Source organism: Echiichthys vipera (assembly GCF_963691815.1).
Source record: "Echiichthys vipera genome assembly, chromosome: 13".
NCBI lineage: Eukaryota > Metazoa > Chordata > Actinopteri > Perciformes > Trachinidae > Echiichthys > Echiichthys vipera.
Window position 1 is genome coordinate 15,980,639 of NC_139838.1, and position 19,359 is coordinate 15,999,997.

At 41.4% G+C, this 19,359-nt stretch overlaps 1 protein-coding gene across 2 annotated transcripts; it reads right to left on the reverse strand.

The window, feature by feature from the left end:
• pdcd6ip (programmed cell death 6 interacting protein) lies at positions 1-17,203 on the reverse strand. Of its 2 annotated transcripts, none has more exons than XM_083925374.1 (18): positions 16,916-17,203; positions 13,562-13,616; positions 13,414-13,483; positions 12,103-12,230; positions 10,991-11,144; positions 9,479-9,579; positions 8,013-8,129; positions 7,645-7,867; positions 6,028-6,151; positions 5,633-5,810; positions 4,139-4,250; positions 3,849-4,018; positions 3,139-3,387; positions 2,728-2,862; positions 2,463-2,557; positions 2,166-2,283; positions 1,854-2,062; positions 1-1,267 (listed from the first exon to the last, which is right to left on the reverse strand). In XM_083925374.1, the coding sequence occupies exons 1-18, from the start codon at positions 17,119-17,121 to the stop codon at positions 1,057-1,059; spliced, it is 2,655 nt and encodes an 884-aa protein (XP_083781500.1). In that variant the 5' UTR covers positions 17,122-17,203; the 3' UTR covers positions 1-1,056. The 2 variants fall into 2 exon arrangements, with proteins under 2 accessions (XP_083781500.1, XP_083781499.1); XM_083925373.1 differs by having other exon boundaries at positions 8,013-8,144.
• Between the last annotated feature and the right edge of the window lie 2,156 nt (positions 17,204-19,359).

Here is a 19,359-nt window from a genome sequence, read left to right on the forward strand (position 1 = left end):
TTGCAGCTGATGTTTTTAATCACATTAGAGCTGAGGAATAAAAATAAACACAACGAGCATGAGAGTGCAGCACACAGAGTGTCTCAGTTAACCACTTACAGAGTCTTATTTATACATATATTTATATAATAGAGCCATTTCTCCCACCTGTACGGCCTCTGATTGTAACACAGAAATATACCAACATTCCCTGGATGAGAGAGAGAGAGAGAGAGAGAGAGAGAGAGAGAGAGAGAGAGAGAGAGAGAGAGAGAGAGAGAGAGAGAGAGAGAGAGAGAGAGAAAGAAAAAGAAAGCAGAACTCTCAACAGTCGTCATCTACATTAGAAAACCTACAGGCCATTCCTTTTTATAGGTTTATACATGAGCGAGGCATCAGTATTCATTACAAAAATAGGAATATAGTTGATAAAGAAGCACTGGGGGGTTGATTGAACGGGCCGGGGGGCTGTATGTGAGGATGTGGCTGTGCCCTCCCGTCAGTGGCATGACTAGTAACGACCATCCATCCGACACAGACGCACATACACACACACAAACCATGAAACAAATAGCTGTCCTAGGGTTCTGTGCGCCTCTGTAAGTGCTGTACAGCAGTCCAGACCAGACAAAGAGTCAAATGAGTTATCAAATGAAAAAAAAGTTAGGGTTTAAATTAAACAATTAACAAAACCATTGGTAAACAAGTACGTAAAAAAACTACGGCAAAAGAGGTGTCGGGGGGAGGTGGGGGGTAGAGCATAGATGAAAGTTGAGATAGTTTAAGAAAAGTGCTGTCAGAACCCAGAAAACAGAAGCCAGGAAAGAAAAAGGGGCCGTGAGATGAAAAGGAGAAGGGACTATGAGGCGACAAAAGTAATAAAAGGTTTCATAGAGAAGTGCAAATCAGCTCTGAGGTCGCCCTTCACTTGGGTTTCTATAGCTGTTGTTAGTGCGGGAAAACAAAAGATCAGGGGGGAGGGAGCTAATGGAGGTGAAGTGTTATTGCTGAGGGGGATTTTTTTATTTGGTGTTATGTTAACTGGTGAGAAGAGGAGTGAGGGGATGGAGAGGGGAGTTATTGCTGAGGGTAGTAAGGCTGCTGCTGAGGAGGCTGCTGGGGGTAGCCGGGGTAGGGCTGTCCAGCTGGAGGGGCTGCTGGGTAGCCTCCCTGTCCTGGAGTCTGCTGGTAGGTCATGTAGGGCATGTTGGGCATGTAGGGCATGTTGGGCATGTTGGGCATGTTGTAAGCAGCGTAGGGATTGTAGCCCATAGGCATCTGGTAGTACCTGCATGGACAGAGAAAACACATGAGAAGATATTAAACTAATTTAAAGCTGAATTTTGCAACTTTTCAGGAAATAGGCTTATTTTCTTCTCTTTTACGAGAGTAAAATAACAAGATCGATACCACTCTCATGTCTGTGCGGTAAGTACGGAGCTGGAGCCAGTAGCAGGTTAACTTAAAGACTAGACTTTTGTTTTTTTAATTTAAATAAAAGAAATGTTGAGATTCAAGCAGGGGAAACAGCGACCCTTGCAATGTAATTTCTATGACGGACAAAACAATAACTAAATAATGTTTTAGCTTGCAAGCTTTAGAGATGCTAGTTGTTTCCCCCTGCTTCCAGTCTTTATGCTCCGCTAAGAGGCTGCTGGCCAATAAGTGTAATTTCCAAACCTTGTTTAATGTATTACAAGTAATTTTAAGTCAAAATATGCGTCTGAGCAGATAAAGTAGAGAAACAATTGTTTTCAGAACAACTTAAGGGGTATCGAATAAGATAAAGGAGATAATTCTAAGATGGAGGTGGATGAACTCATATTCACTTTATCACAACATGTGTGGCTCAATTACTGTGATGGGAAACTCACCCTGGGTAGCCTTGATAGCTGGGGTAAGGTGGTCCCTGGGCCTGGGATGGCGGGGCCACGGGTGGTGGGTTGCTGCCGGGAGGGCCAACGGGAGGTGCATCGGCGGGAGTGGTGGTGGCCGCCTGAGGGTTGACGCTAGGTGGAGGAGGCCTGGCTGGGGGTGGGGGCTTCGCCTGGGGCTGCTGCTGGGCTTGTGGAGGCTGCTGGACCTAGAAGATAGAAAGAAAGAAGATAAATCAATATCCAACTGTCAGCCTCACGTCTGCCCCAGTGGTATTGTGCGTTTGGCTTTTTGTTTTTGTGGCTGCTTACAAAGACGGTCCTGGGTGCAGGGGTTGGGCCACCAGCGGGGGGAAGTGGGGTGCTCTGATAGGCGGGAATGTTGAAGTTAGGAGCACTGGGCTCTCGGGCAATGCTCTGCTGCAGGTCCCTGAAATTCAAGCATCACCAACAGTGACTGTGTTGCAATGTGTTCATCATATTCCAGGATTTATTAGCTGTCATTCTTGTACTGATAAACACCTTGAAACTCGTGCTGGAATTGGTCTAGGGCATTAAAATCCTGTCACACAAACAAATCACAATGACAAAAACCAAGAAAGGACATACTTAAGTAGTTCATCCCGCTCTGTCTTGCGAGCAAAAACGATGTCACTGCATTTGTTCTGGAACCTAAGCAGGATTTCTGTCAAGTCGTTGTAGAACTGAGGAGCAAGGGAAAGAAGGGGGGGACAAAAATAAATCACCTGGCCTGCAAACCACCTTTCCTTCACAAAAAAAACAACAAATTAAAGTAGACAAGATATTCGTTACTGCGATCTTATGCGTCCTCGCTGAGGCACGTGTGTGCCGGCGTGCTGTGCTGTGTGAGTACCTTGGTGCCTTCGCGCAGGTTGTTGCTGATCTCAACGTAGCTGTCGTGGGCAGAAGCCAGTTTCTTCAGGACCTCTTCCCTCTGGTTGGCCTCCGTGTTGGACTGCTTCAGACTGCTGAACTCCTGGTGGGATGTCTGGAGGGAGATCACAGGTTGGAAAAGATTAAATTCTGACACTTCTTAGTAAATTTATGCAATCTATAAATTATTTGTTCACACACAGAAGCATCGTTTAGAGGGCAACCCAGATTTAGCTCATTTTTTGGTCTTTATCTGCACCTGAGTGTTCTGCTTGTATGCGTTTGATAGGTAATGTTTCATTGATTCCAGTAAGGAAATTCACTTTTTTACCTCTACTTCTCAAGAATTGTCATTATCAGCTCACTTGTTTTGTTTTGTTTGTTTGTATACCTGAACTTGTCCCAGCAGCTCTTCCTGCGTGCGGAGCGTGGCCTGTACTCTCTGGTTGTAGGAGCCGTACAACTGGTCGAGCTGGGAGAGTGACAGCTGCTCCTCACTGATGGCCCCGTCTTGGGCGAGTGCTGTCAGGAAGGTGGTAGACATGTCGAAGGTCACGGCCTTGATCTCTCCCTCCAGGGTCTCCCTCTCCTTCTTCATCTCATCCAGCTGGGCGAGCTGGGAGCGCAGCACATTCACTACCTGGGTGACGATGGAGGAGATGGACGCGGTGAGCCAAGAGCTCATACATCATGAATGCATCATCACTTTTTTGTTGTTTTTTAGTGCTCTATGCTACATTAATCCCCTGACCTCTCAACCTCATGACGACTGCAATATACGGTTGTTTTCCCACTTTAGCATGAACACAGTGTAGCTGTGGAGGGATATGCACTTCTTTCTCTGCGCTTTCCCAGTTCTGCTTGCTTAGTTATTTAAGTTCCCTAGTGACACACAGTGCAAAGTCAGCAAACAAAATGAAAAATGGAGCTACTGTGGGGAGGAGAGACAGCGCCATAAAGCACAAAATGTCTAGTGGGTGAGTCTATGTTTACGTGGCACACAACATACCTCAGGGTTGAGGTCACGCAGTCTGAGCTCAAAAAACCAACCACAACAACACAAAGTTTTACATTATCTGTACATTACAACAGCTGACAAACCTCGCTGCCCTGCAGTGTCTTGGTGGGGTTGGCGGAGGGTATGGCGGCATTGAGCTCGTTCTCTGGTTTACACAGCAGCGCGATCATGTCACAGTGGGTGTTGTAGCGGTCCTTCACCACCTGGTCCACCTGTACGGCCTTGTCCAAGATGTTGCGGAAGTTAAGTCCCTCTAGGGTTGTGGGAGGGAGAAAGGAGGGAGGGTTAGGGGTGACAAGAGAGGAGGAAGAACAAGAAAAACAATATTGACAGTGACAAACAAAAAATGAAACAAGAAGGACGGGTTTTTTACCTGCACGAAGGGGCTTGTAGAGGTCTCCAGAGGGAGTTCTGTTCCAGCGCTGGTTGAACTTGGTTCTCAGCTCGTTGTCTGTCGTTTCTTCGTCGTTGAGCATCTTCAAAGACTAAAGACAACACACAGACACGCACGATTACACCTTGATAATTAATTTGACGTTTGCGTGCGATGTGTAAGTATAATCTTTTGTTATTACTATTTTAGAATCCAGTGTATAATTACTCAGCCAACTATACCACAAGTTCATGAAGGGCAGCAACTAACTCTTTTTGCCTCTATAAAAATACAATCAGAGACATTTGCGGGATTGTGGTCAAAGTGGGTCAGGTACATTAGCCCACAGAAACCAGATTTGCTTTAGTTACGTTAATGAATTGCCATTTAAGTGAACTACTGGAGAGACTGTGTTTTGAGATGATCTTCATGAATAAAAGAGTGAGTGTGACATCTTCTGTTGAGATGTTCATGAGTCATGACTTGATGCAACTGTCTGATTGCTGTTTGTATCATTGTCTAGTATCTATGTAGATGTATCATCTACATGTGAAGAATTGTATGTAAGTAGTTGTCTTTTGAACTTGGACTTTGTATGACCTCCCTGATAAAAAAATAAAAAAAAATACAAAAAATGGATTTTGTCGAGTCTATAAAATGTCAGAAAAAAGCCGAACACGCAGCTCAGAGTGCTCAGAATATTCAATTTACTGTGACAGAAAAGCAGCAAATCCTCACATTGGAGAGGCTGGGAAATATTTGCTATTTTGTCTTGATAAATAACTTCAGCGATGAAAATTGTCACACATTTCCTGTCCGTTCAATTGTCTTTCAAATCAACCGATTGAGTGATTGTTTCAGCACTACTTGCATGTGTAATAATAATAATTACAATATCCCGAAATGCAAGGAAATAATAATTGTCCAGAAGAAATGTATTTTTCTGTTTTGTCATTTTGGGTTATGAATCCTAATACAACACAACCAACTACGTTTTGGGGGAAGTTAGGAGTTTATGGTGTTTCCAACACTGCCAACAAACCTGGAAGCAGTTTGTGTTTTATGTTTTTACTCCCGTCTGTTTATTTGTTTGTCAGCAAGTCTAAAAATATATATATATATATTAAAAAATAAAAACTGGTTGGCTGAAGCGGGTGGACAGACAGTCCTTGGCCCAAAGATCAGTGGATTAGTTTTTCAGTGATGATCCTGATCTGGGAATTCTGCCATTAGGAATGATTATGAGTTTTTAGCATCCGTGTGTTCTTCTGGTATTGGTGATAGAAAAGCTCCTAAACAGCATTGCATTCATATGCTGCTTTGTCAATTAAGCAAAGGCACATGACAAACAAGCTGTTACAAAGGCGGTAGTTCTAAAAGTGTCTGCTTTACTTTTTAAATACATTTGTGGTTACGGTTAGCAATGAGAGGTTAGATCACTGCTTATGATCTACAAAGTGCAGTGGAATATTTATAATTCATTGTGTTTCTGACCTCATCCAGGATCTCTCTGTTGCGGGTCAGAAGCTCAGGCAGGTCTTTGATTAGCTGCTCGATGCTCTGCAGTCCTCCCAGCTGCACGACGGCTCGGGCCTTCTCAGCAATGGATTGTGGGATAGAGTCTCCAGACAGGTCCTCCAGAGCAGCTGGCAGGTTTAGGGATGCCAACACCCTGATGGACAGTAACAAAGCCTCCGTCAGTTAGTGTGTTCTCCAAACATCAACTTTTGCACCTTAATCTTTGGGCAAGTATAATAATACACCATTTCATTATAAAAAATTTTTTATAAATCCCTCCATGCATGGAGACACAAGCGCTCATGGACAGTTTCGCCTGCATAGTCACTGACATGCAACATATACGCTCATTTAGACACAGGACAGCGTACCCGTTGCAGAGATTGGTGGCCTCCCTCGTCGTTCCAACCAGTCTGTTCACGGTCTCGGCCTTCCTCTGGCTGTAAACGCTCATGGACTGCTGCACAGCCATGGGGACCATCTTCTCAAACAAGTCTGAAGAGACAGGAACAGAAAAAACAGAAAGGACTGTGCTAAAACAAAGAGGGTCAGCGACAGGAACAGGTGCTGCCGTCTTCCATTTAGAGAGTTAATCCTTTAGATTTCAGTTGATTCAACTGAACTGTGCTTAAAGTTTAGCAGCTGATGTCTTGTTGTCGGTGACACAATGACTTCACACATTTATTTAAATGAAAATCTTTGAGATTACAGCTCTACAGTCTAAAGCCCTTTTTGGAAGGGACTAGTTTAATGTGGGGACGTGGGGTAAGGTCATTTTTACCGGAGGTTTTAGTCCTGTCCAAGTGTGCCATGTCAGTACTTATTTGAGAGAATGTGACAGCGATTTTCACCTTCTGTAAAACTGTCTCGAAAAAATACCTAAAACCATTCCTCCAGAATACGACCTTCTGTAAAACATGTTGATATCACGTCTATGCCGTCCATATGTAGTTTCCACATTTTTTTGAGAATTGAGGGGCTTTTGTGTTGTGTTTACTTAATTTTGTGATAAGGAAGCTATGTAGGACGCACATGGCCACAGGGAGATGACGGCAGCACATAGTAGAGTAACCCCTCCCACCTCTGGTAGATTCAGGGCCATTAACATTACAAACATCCAGAGGTAAGACTATTTTACCCCACGTCCCCTCATTAAACAAGTCCCGTCCGAATAGGGATTTAGAATAGGAATTTGCTTCGAAAATTCTCAGCTCAAAATATCTGGGTACAACATCTGTGCATTTTCACTTAATGAGGATGATCAACCAGGGTAAATCATGGGAAACAAGTTGAAACAACATGTTATACAGTATAGTATGTTTAAGTAAAACTTCTGTCTGAGTCGACTGGGCAGCATAAATGCTGACTGAAGCCGTGTTACAACCCAACAAATCATGGATATGACAATAAAGCAAAGCTTGACATTTTAGGAAATACAATCATAGTTTTTGTTGCCAAGAGTTAGACAGGAATAGTGATACCACTCTCATGTGTCTGTTAAACATACAGCTACAGCAAGAAGAGAGAAGAGACAGATAGGATCAAGTGAACTAGAGAGTAAATTAGGAGAGGGAGCGCCATGATCGAGAACAAAGCAGTGGATGCAAGAAATAAAACATTATTTTTGCCATTTCATCACTACTTAAACTTGCTACAGCTGCATTTTCTCACTATCTCTGTCCTCATTCGTATTTTTATGATCCTACAAATCATCCAGCCCCCCAAAAAAGGCTGAAAAGTCAGAAGTTAGAACGGAAGTAAAGAGAGTTGTCACGATGGGGAAGATACGGCGTCTCCTCTCGTCACGTTGGTAGAAACTGGCAGGTTTCAGAACGTTCCAGTCCTAAAAGTTTCAACTTGTCTCGTCGCAAATCTTTGGTCTGAACAGGGCTTTATACTAAGATAGAGAAACATAAAAGTGTCTACAAGTACAACTGACAATTGAGGATGACAATAAAGGAACTGAGTTGAGTGAGTGTGTGTCTTACCTGTGAATTTCTGGCTGATTGGAGGTGTGATGGCGGTGGCTTTGACCAGCGCTGCCTTGCCGATGTGTTCCAAGTCCTTGACCTCAGGCACACGGTCGTGGTAGATAAAGTCGTTGTCTTTTTTGGCTGCAGTGAGGGCCCGGTTTATCTTGTCACTCAGGTCCTTAACACTCACATATTCGTCGTAACGAGACGCCACCGTCTTCACCAACTCTGCTGCGTGCTGGAGGGATGATCAGACCAGAGAAGCGAAGATGGAGGGTCACATCTGCTTCACAAATAACTTTTCTACTTCTCGATGTGGAACTTCAAGGCGTGAGTTTTCGAAGGTTACATAAGAGACAGGAATCTTTGTGAAAGCTGCATACCTGCAGGCGAGCAATCTCCTCTCCAAAGCGTTTCTTCTGCTTGGCCAGGACGCTCTGGTGCAGCTCAGCATTGGCTTGCATGATGCAGTGTTTGGCCGCCAGCACCGGCAGCACTTCCTGAAAATAAAAATACTGACCAGGGAGAGGCAACCACAGAGCAACAAGCAGGCACGCAAACAAATATGTACACACACGACGGCAAGGAAAAACCACAAAAACGGCAGACGCACACCAGCGAGGTCAAATCACGAAAGGCAGCCACAAACAGGCACAGGCAGTCAGAAGTGTGCAAACACAACACAAGCGCACACAACACCAGTGCCAACGTCACCACCACGAGGGATGCAGAAAGAAAAGGAAGACAACGAGAGAGAAAAACAGAACAGGCCATGAGTGTTTACTCTTTCAGCAAAAGCTGCTGCAGCTTCATCACACGTTCCATAGCATACGTGTGTGTGTGTGTGTGTGTGTGTGTGTGTGTGTGTGTGTGTGTGTGTGTGTGTGTGTGTGTGTGTGTGTGTGTGTGTGTGTGTGTGTGTGTGTGTGTGTGTGTGTGTGTGTGTGTGTGTGTGTGTGTGTGTGTGTGTGTGTGTGTAGGAGCGTGCCTTGGTGCATGTGTGTGTTTCTGATTTTTTGCGGCCGGTGAGAACTGAAAGCTTTTTCAGATATGGATCACTTTAAAAACAATTAACCCCTTGAAAGCAAATTTAAATTCTCACAATTCAGAAACTGGAAACCACGGCACATGTAGAAATATGTGTATTCCAGTGTCAGTAGTTTGTAGTTCAGTGAGAGAGAGAAATATAAAATAGCAAACCTTTCCAACGTTATTTAGTAATTTAGTCTGAAGTAGCTGGCATAGCATTTGTAATTTAGGTATGCTGTATAATCTTTCTGAATTGTATTATAAAATATTCAGTTTAAATCATTATTATGCTTAATTTTGATCAAGTGTCAATTACAACTAGGTGATTTAATTCTGAACTTGTTGGTGCAAGTTACTTATCTCCTGCTTTTCACTCAAATTTGTCTCAAATATTCTTGAAAAGTGAAATCTTTAATGTGAACTTGATGCAATGTGTGTTTTTGTGTATTAGTGTTTCAGTCACAGTGTTAGACAGACAGTAAGTACTTCAGATGCCCATGATTAGAGATGCTAAGAAACCAATCAGAATGAAAACAAGTCAAACTGCAACTTAATAGCTATCAACCAATCAGAGTGAAAACAGGATGGAAATGGACCAAGGAGAACAGAGAGAAGTTGCAATTTGAACAGTCCCACAAACCTGAGTACCACACCTCAAGTCTATTTTCCAGAAATACACACAATCAGACGGACAACACACGCGCCGAACCACACAGAATCCAAACTGTGTGTGTGCGTCTTTAGCACACTGAACACATGGCTGGCTAGCTGCCGTGTGTGTGTGTGTGAGTGTGTGTGAGTGTGTGTGTCTTTCACATACCTTGGGAAGGTTGTCTTTGTACTGGCACTGCTTGAAGGCGTCGCCGTAGAAATCTGCTGCCTGGTTGGCCAGCTTTGCGATGACAGCATCTTTCATCTTATCTATCGGGTGAACAGGCCGCTTTTAAAAGTACATATAAAACAAAATACACTCAAGATAAAAAGCTGTATTGTTGTAAAAGCACATGTAAGAAGCTGTTCAGAAAATCTGGGATTTGCTCACTGATGACGGACATTTGGTCAAACACTCAGTTTCTCACTCCAAGTTGTTTTAAGAGCGGACTGCAGCTGCAGTTTTTATTTCACAATAATGTTTCTAAATCACCCTGATGAAATTGCTCTTACACGTCACAAAGCATTTTTATTTAAAAAACAGGAGCTTATTTTTTGTGTAACCTTCAAAACTGTTTTGCTTAAAAACTAATTAGCAACTCTGTAGAAAGAACTGGGACAGAGGCTGCGCAACTTGGATCACAACTTCCTCCTGACGTCCCTATACATTAATTAATCTTACAGCAAAAAATGGGCTTGATAAAGATGCTACTTATTCATAGTGCAATTACTCTGGTTCATTTATATCTGGGTTACTGGCATATTTGTGATACCAGTGTGCATAAACTTGTTAAACTCATTACCGAGCACAAAAGGAGTGGTGTCTATGATGCACTTTTAAAACTAGAGCCTCAAAATGGATTGTTTTTCTCTTCTTCCGAGTATCGACGTGACAAAAACAGAAACAAATCATAATGGAGTGGACAGAAAGGGCTTGAAAGTCTCTCCAGCAGTTTATGATGTGACAGGTGAAGACTGTGGGTGTTTGGGCATTTCAAGTCGACGAACGACTACTCCAGTACTTTTAGTAAAACAAACTTCTGTCACTTTCTGACTTGATAGCGGCATGGAAATTATACTGTATATTTATATTCTTAATATTACAAGCTAATGAAATTATTTAAAGCAAGCCATTTGGTGCCTTTAACATTCAGATATAAATTTAAGACAGGTTTCTGTTGATATGAGTCACCTGCAGAAGCACCTCAAGCTCTCTCTTTCCCTCACCGTCCTTCATTGAGCGATTATTATAACTCTCATCTACCTTCTGAACAGCTGGATGGGCTTGGTGTTTCCAGCTATGCATCGGTTTCGTTTTGTGCTTTTAAAGTAAATTCAAGAGTGTTGCGGGGAGCAAGCGGAGAAGAGCAACACAGTCTCTACTGTCTTTTGCTGCTGTTAAGTTTTGTGGAAGGCGAAGGCTTTCGCGAGCGGATTACTTTTATCGAGCCTGAGTGCAAGCCACCGTCACGGATAACAACGGCAACAAGGGTGGAGAAAATGTATTATAAAAGAGTGGCAACACTGAGGGCTGATTAGGAACATGTCAGAAAAGGCAACAGCAGACCCAACGCTGTGGAGAGAATTAATTAAAGTCGACATCAACAACGAGCACGCGGGTGCTCGAGTAATCGTGCCCATCTCTAGTGTTTGGACCCTTGAGGTGTCTGTGCTTTGGCACCTGAGGTGGCTTTGAGGAAGAAGACCTCCTGGGCCTGGGCCAGCATGATAAGGCTCAGGGTGCCCACAGTCTCGGGGGAGATGTCCATGGTGGGCTCCCTGTTCAGCGCTGACAGCACTGTGTCCTTGATGTGACCAAATGCTCCGCTGGCGAGCTGGATAGTGAGACAGATAAAGAGAGAACCAGATGAGGCAAGATTGTCAATGATGTCAATTAGCCTTAAGCATGCTCATGCCTGTGTCACAGGTTTATTTTGAAGTGAAACATTTCAAAATGCATTGACTCCACTAATGACCACCACCATTCAACAGTTTGAAATCAACTGCCACAAAAACTTGATTGGTACAGTCCTGTGAATCCTCTGTACAAATAGATTTGATTTTGTATGCAGCGATGGCAAAAAAAGTTATGGTTAGTTAGTCTTGAATTAGCCTGAGGACCCAACAAAAAATAAATATTTAGAGCCTGATTTCACTGTTCATCGTGGGTCAGTTATGCTTTTCTGGACTAGAAAACAAGTTTAAAATTAAGTTAGAGAAGTTACAACAGTCTTTTCCACTGTCATGCAACACTGTGGGGACATCGGCTGAATGGAAGTTTTAATCATTTACTTTTTCTTCCTTGATGAATGATTTCAAATGTAAATAATAACTTTGGGTTCTTCTCTGTTAAATAGCCATTATTGAAGGAAAGAAGAGAAACTACAACAGGTGATTTCAAACTTTTAAACAGTAGAATACATAGAGTGAAACTAGTTTTGTTTCTGTCACACCCCTGAAGTAGAGGAATGAATTGTGTGCTTTTCCATCTGATAAGTATTCAGGTAATACGTATACAAAATAAAGATTAGATGGTGTCTTGTGTAAATGAATTAAAATGTGTAAAAACAGTTAGCATACCAATCCTGAATGTAAATCTAAATTCAATCTGCCTGTAAAACACAATAAAACACTATTGGAAATGTGAAAAGACTCCTAAAGATACCAGACAGAGTTCATCTGTATATATGTGACAAATCAGTATAGCAGTTGTAATTCATACCTTTCCTTTTCACCAGGTTTTCTAAAATAAAGCAGTACATGTTACTGTGTGCAAGTATACCCAGTACCCACCTGATAGTATTTGGCTGCAGCCTTCAACCCCTCATCGTTGTCCAGGTTCTGCTCGGATGCAATCTGAGTGGCCAGCGCTGCGGCGTTGAACAACACACACGTCTTCTCATAGCCCAAACTGGCCAAAGCTGCAATCCACAGAAACAAACACTTTTGTTGTCCAATTCATCTCCTCATCATTTCCACCATTCAGTTGAGTTCATTCCACATTAGAACAGTTAATTTTGTGTTTCCACTGTCAAACATTGAGGATGGTACCAACAGAATCAATTCAATCCGTTACCCCTCAACTGCGGTACCGAGTACACTGATCCGATACTAAAAAAGTGGAGCTAGAAACACTGCATTGATTGGTGCAGATGTTCCTCTGCAGAGAAAATACAGCAAGTAAATGGAGCAGTGAGGAATGAAAAAGGTTTTCTGCTCGTTTCTCAGTGCATAGTTGTCCATGACTCTAACCATCAGGTAATAACTCTGCCTACATTTAAGAGTACGGTATTAGGTGGAAACGCACAACAGATGTAATTCTTAGGTCCATGTCTTTATTGGTCACATGCGGTTCTAAAGGTAATATACCTAAAGTTTTTGATGGCACACTGGCAAGTTTCTACTGAATCTGTAACATTAAGACTAGTTTTAGTTTCTTTCCCGCAGTTGTAAAGTGAGGACGGAGGGGGAAAGTTACATCTAACTTTTAACTGTGTAAGATATCGACTGCTTTCATGTGGTATGGGTGTGGCATTTCCTTGAACCAACATCTTCTACTGCTTCATTCTACATTTGTCTCACCCAGAATACACTGGAAAAACATCCCAGTCATGAGCTCCCACAATTCATCACAGAGGCCAAACGTTTCAAGCGTAAAAAGAACAGATGTCAAGACTGAACTCAACAAAGACCTTTAAAGTCTTAAGAACTGGAAAGTTGTTTTCTCTCTCTCTCATTATTTTTTGCTGTTAGCAAACCTGACACACATGTCTTACACAGTACATACAGTGAACTGTATTCAGTGGCTCATTTTTCTTTAAATCCTATAGGCCACCTCGTAAGGTCCATTTCTGGACGCAAAATAAAACAGGGACCTATTTATTGTGAGAAAGCTTTGTTTCTCATCCAGTGTGTGGGAGAAACAGAGCAAGAAACACACACAAAGAGATAGATGGAAATAATAGACGGATAGTAAGAGATAGTATGACGTGTAGCCTGAGGGCAAAGTGCTACATTGGCTTTAACGCTCTTTAATACGCAGCTTACTGCACCTGTGTACACACGAAGTTAAAATGCATAGACATTCTTCCAGGTCACACTTACCGAGCTTGACTGAGCCACCAAACAGCGAGCCTTTATCAAAGGCATCCCTCCATGTGAAAGTTAAGCAGAGCTGTGGAAACAGAGAGATGAGTTGAGTTCGAGTTCTTCGAAGTGTTACCTTCATGTGTGCTGCTGTCCAGTCAGTTACCTGGTTTTCAGAGAAGGGAAACTTGGGCTCGACAGCACACAGCTGGTCATAGTATCTGAAGAGAGAAGGGAGAAATAGCAGGATGAAAAACATGTTTTCCGTCTAAACCCTAATTGATATTTTTTACAGAGCATATTTCATTGTGGGAAGATTTATACTGATATTATCAAACTTAAGTTTACTTAAAGTTAAATTATAAAAGAAAATAAGAGATAAGGCTGTACAGTGAATAATAATTGAGACACTAGGTTAAAGGGTAGTGACTGATTATGACATAACTGCAGATGTGAGGCCTGAGGGAGCGCTGCCATTTCAGAGACACTTGACAGTGAGTCTGGGGGAAAAAATGTCAGAACAGGCAGACAAACAAACACACGCACAACACGCACAGACACCGTATCAGTATCTGCGCATGTGACACGAATAGTCTATTATTAGGAATGACAAGATGCAGAGAGGCCGGTTAGGGAATCCCATATTACGAGTCCATCCATCAATTGCAAAGAAAGATGCGAGTGTGAACACATACATAAACAAAGACCGGTTTTATATAATAAACAACAAACATTAGAGTTTCTTTCCCATACAGACACACAAGGACGACACATGCACAGAGGAAAGCTGAGACGAGGTGTGTGTCTACTGGTAAACTAAAGAGAAAAAGAAAATGGCCCGAACAAAACAATGGTTACCATGGTGACGCAATAGCTGTGTGTCAGTGCGGCTTTGAAAAGGATATGGCCCGTCGCCCGGGCTACCTGGCACATTGCTGACAGACGACATGTGCAGAGAGCCAAGGAGTGGCAATGCTAGCAGTCAGCAAAGGAAAGACATGCTAGCTTCCAGTCCACTCAGCTACGAAGCCACAGAGGCAGTTAACTGTATCCCCAGATTAAAACAGTGGGCACATCTTTCAGATCCTGAGAAGAAATGTTTTTCTTTCAGAGCAGAACGGATCATATTTTCTAAGATTTTCTGTCAACATCTCTCTGTATCTCTGTCTTGTAAACGGTTTAGACCTATCCAACCATTTGTCTCCCAATACAAACGTTGAAACCTCAACTATATTTCAATTTATGTCAATAAATCTGTGTTGATAGAATATCTATGTATGGGTAACATGAGTTCAGAGATTGCAATAACCCTTCAAACCGGGGCCAAGACCGATCTGGCGTATTGGATTGGGGCATCCCTAACTGAGTGTTAGTGACTGATACTGCAGCTAGTCAACGGTCATGAGCCACTAATTCTTGGCATCACCGTTCGTAGGAAAGCGTTACAAAGTCACATGAGTGAAAGCAACGTAAAGTGAATGTTCTGCATTATTCCAGTTTAGCTGAACGCCGCCTGTTGGCCTTTAACCCTCAGGACTTTAAGCTGGGATCACTAAAGATCATAATCTCACCATTCGCTAAACAAGTCCACTTTGCACTGTGGCTAGAAAAAGCTCCTAGGGGAGAAAAAAAGACCGGCACCCTGCAAATGCATACCTGGCTGACGTGATCTGGGCAAACCCTGTGAATTGAATAATTAATGAGTCATAGAACAGAAAGACTCAAACGAGAGAGGGCAAAGTCTGTATCTACCTAGGAATTCAGTGTGTTGGATATTATTAAGTCACACAACAGTTGTATGGTTTATGGCGAGATAAATAGAGCATGTGTCGCAGAGGAACTTTGTTTAACAAAGAACATACATCCTATTCTTATCCCAGTTCCTCTATGCAAAGTGACACCTTGACACTCTTAAATAAAATCCGCTGACAGAGTATATACAGGTCTTCGTGTGTTTTCTTGCTTCTGAATCTCACACACAGCTGTTATGCTTAATCATATTAATATCTGTTTTCTGGTGTGAAAAGTTTGGTTCTATTTCTTTCTGTCTGATCATGTGGCTAAAAGTGGACTGAAGGCCTCGACTTATGTGGGCCTGAATGTGACCGACATCTGACTGGTGTGCTTAAGACTTTCTCACTGGTGCTGTTTAAATACAGAGCTCATGTCACTACATCTTAAATGTACTCATGAGTATGAATATGTACGAATAGGCCGGTCACAATAACATATTTTGCTGGGTGATAAATTGTCACAAATTATTGCGAGAAGCAATAATATTGCCGCTTTTTCTTTGAGACCATTTTAACTGATAAAATGATAATGGCATTATAATAAGTACACCCTTAAAAAGATCCAGAGATTCTTATTTTTAAAGAATATTCGACACTAGAACTCGAAGACATTTTAAATCTCCAAAATAAATAAACAAAACAACCAAAAACAATCGATACAGTGGACTCTCAGTCTATTTTAACACACTGCTGCGTTTAGTTGCTACAGTTTTAAAACAAATTCGACACACCGGCGCGATCAGGTGAAGTGGTTCACCGCGGTCATTCGGTTTGAACCCGAAGGATCAACTCCATCTTTGTTATTATACCTCCAAATCTTAACTAGCGTGACCTCTAACTTGCTCCTCACAGGGGTCTCCTACTGCACTCTGGGTAACGCCTCATTATGCAGAGGAAGCGAGAGGGGTCAGTGGAAACAGATGCAGCGGAGTGAAAACTCTTGTCATCCAGTCTCTTCGATAGAGGGACAGCAGGGAAATGGAAATTACTGTGGCTGGCAAAGTTATCCAGCTCATTTAAAGTTATCATGCGATTAATGGATGTATTGCTTATAGTGACAGGACTATGTATGAATGGATTCGTCGGCTGCTGCTGATCTTCTGGGTATATTCATTATCAAGTTATTGTTAGCAGCTGTGACCTCTGTTCATGTCATTACACCAAACTCATGAACAGGTGAAGAAGGTTGATTGAGGATTAGGTTGAATGATGATGACTCCAAATTTGATGTCATGCTTTCACTTATACAGTATTTGAGCTTTTGAGGTGGGTTTTAGTTTTAGGGTGTGTTTTCCTATTTTAAGCATTTTATTGTGTCTGATGGTCAAATCTAAGTGTGTTCTGTGTTTCACTTTTGGGGACAATAAAGTTTAAGTTGAAGCTAATTTGAATGCTAAGGTACACAGAGTTTACTTTAAGAGTCACTGAACATGAATAAGCCAAAGCTTTAAAGCTCATAACTAACTCACGTATCTGACGGTTAAGTTAAAGAAGTACACAAGCCTCACAAGGAAACTTGGCACGGATGCGTCACATGAGTCAGTTATTATGGGGAGAAATGCTCCATTAGCACATTAGCCTGACTAACTTTAGCTCCCAGGTTAGCCACTGAAAGCTAACACATCTGGGTGCGGCAGTGACCGGGCTAACGCAGCTCGACAGGTGAGCAGGTTGAGTGTGGGTAATACGGTAGCTAGTTCAGGTGTTATAAAAGCAGCACTTTCTACCTGAGCAGGACCTCCAGGGAGCTCTCGTGTTTGTCCAGCGGCCTTCCCAGCGCGTTCCTGCGGAGCTTGTTGAGCTCCTCCACGGCGCGGATATACTCCCCCTGCTCCTCGCCCGCCGGGTATGAGGCTGTTACAAACTTCGACAGCGGTTTCACCAGATCCGTCTCATGGGACTTCTTTAACGGGACTGAAATAAACGTCGCCATTTCGGCCCGTAAAAAGCGGTTTATTCAGAAAAAAACCAAGAGACGAGCTCGCGACCAACGAACACAAACAACAGCGAGCACTTCCTGGATTCTGACAGGGCGCGTCAAATTACGTCATAGGGAACGTTGAGGAACGCGTGTAAATGTGTTTTCGCCATTACTTTTACATTTACAATATTTACCCCACTATACAATCTGTTTCAAGGTTTGCAGATGTGGACAACAAATGTGCATTTTGTAAGATGGAAGGATAAACTATGATGTATTTATTTTTGGAGCGTTTGTAACTTTGGAGCTGTGGAAAAACGTTGAGAGCTTTTATAACATTCAGCACAATAAATGAATTAAATTGGAAGCGAGAGGCGTCATTACCTGCTATGAAAACAAAAAACAAAACAACACAGTGGATTGTCAACTTACTGATTATACTGGGGAAATGTATTTCTCCAAATCTCGGCCAAATATTATTCCCTTCAAAATTGAATTTCGTATTTATTTCGAGTCTATCCAAATGATTAATAATAAGAAATGTACTTATACCGCTGATATAGTGCAATATTTTTTAAAGAAATGTAACAATATAGCCCACTTTTTAATGTAGTTTCTTTGTATGTATTTAGTTTTGCTTTATTTGTTGTATTATTTTATGCCTTTGTATTTTATTGTGTATCTACTCTCACTTATGTTACGTCATTTTAATTTAAAATTGTACTGTTTATTGAAAGGAGAATTGACTGCCTCATATATATTCATATATATTGTTTTATGTTTGTATTATACTTGTGAAAATGTGCAAATAAAGTTCGACAAAACAAAAACGTGGAGGCGCACTGCGCTGACTCAAAAGATTCAATATAAACATGACTTTTCTTTCATGTTCCAGAGTTTTACACAATGCCAAAAAGGTATTTCTACATTTAGAAACAATAAAAACATAAATGTGCAAATACAGTAAAACATAGAAAAGGGAATTAAGAATAACAAAAACAAAAAGTATGGGGTCTGCTAAACTAAGGGAGTAAAATTCAAAATGCACAAAAAATCTTTTTGCAAATTTTTCACTTTTAAGCTTTCCTTAGTTTTTATTTCACATTGTTTTATTGAGTAATTTGATAATAGTTATTATTTATGTTTATAGCAAGAGAACACATACATAGTTTACAGAAAGGTAAATATTACAATACAAAAATATACATATCAGTATTCAAATACAGACAACAACAGTGCCAGGGGCCTTTATTATGTACGGATATTTAGAGAAGTCCATATGTAAAAAAAAAAAAAAAACGTTGTTCAACCTCATGGAGGAAAACTATACAATTAGAATTTTTACTGCTGAATTTACATTTGTGAATGTAAAAATTGTGCCAATAGAATTAATGCATTTGATATAAAGTACTTATTTTCTTGTCTTTGACTTTTGATAAAAAAGAATACCACGTTGTTCCACATTAACACATCTTTATAAATGTGGTCAATGATGAATCTACTGAAGTTTTGCAAGAATTAGAAATTCCTTCAGGTTTCATTTTAAAATGTTTGTTTTCTACACCGTTCTTATTTTACGACATATTTCCCCTACCATTTTGTGCTTATGTATTTAAATGATCCCCTCCCTTTAAAAAGACACTTAATTCACCTAAATCAGCTACATCAGTTACATAACTATTTAGATGGAGATTTCCTGCTTAGCTTTGATTGTTGTACAAATAAATAAAAAAACTGCTGCTTGCTCATTCAGCCCACAGCAACAAATACTGCCTGTATATATGCTTATGCTCATTTATTTATTTAAATGTAAACATTTTGAATATCTACAAACATTAACCATAATATTTAAGGTCTTAAAATCTACTTTTATCATGTTAGCTTATATTGTAAATAAAAATGGCATATTCCTTCCCAAACAGTGTTAAATATTTGTAAATAATGAAATCTACACAGTGAACTCGAATGGCCAGCGGGGGTCCTTGAGTCTCAGGGCAGTTGTCCACTTTGGCCTGTTGGTGATTAAGCAATATGCACCGAATGAACACAACACATGTGCAATAACTGCAGTTATGGCCGTTAAACCAGATGGGAAATTAAAAAGGCTATAATGCAGAAGCAACTGGGTGACCTGTAACAGCACATACACTCAATGACGCACCCTTTGAGACGTTCAGGTGTGAACCACCAGCTGTTCACCAGGATGCAGAGAAATGGTTTGTTTTCTATTCTGTGTTAATTGATTGCAAC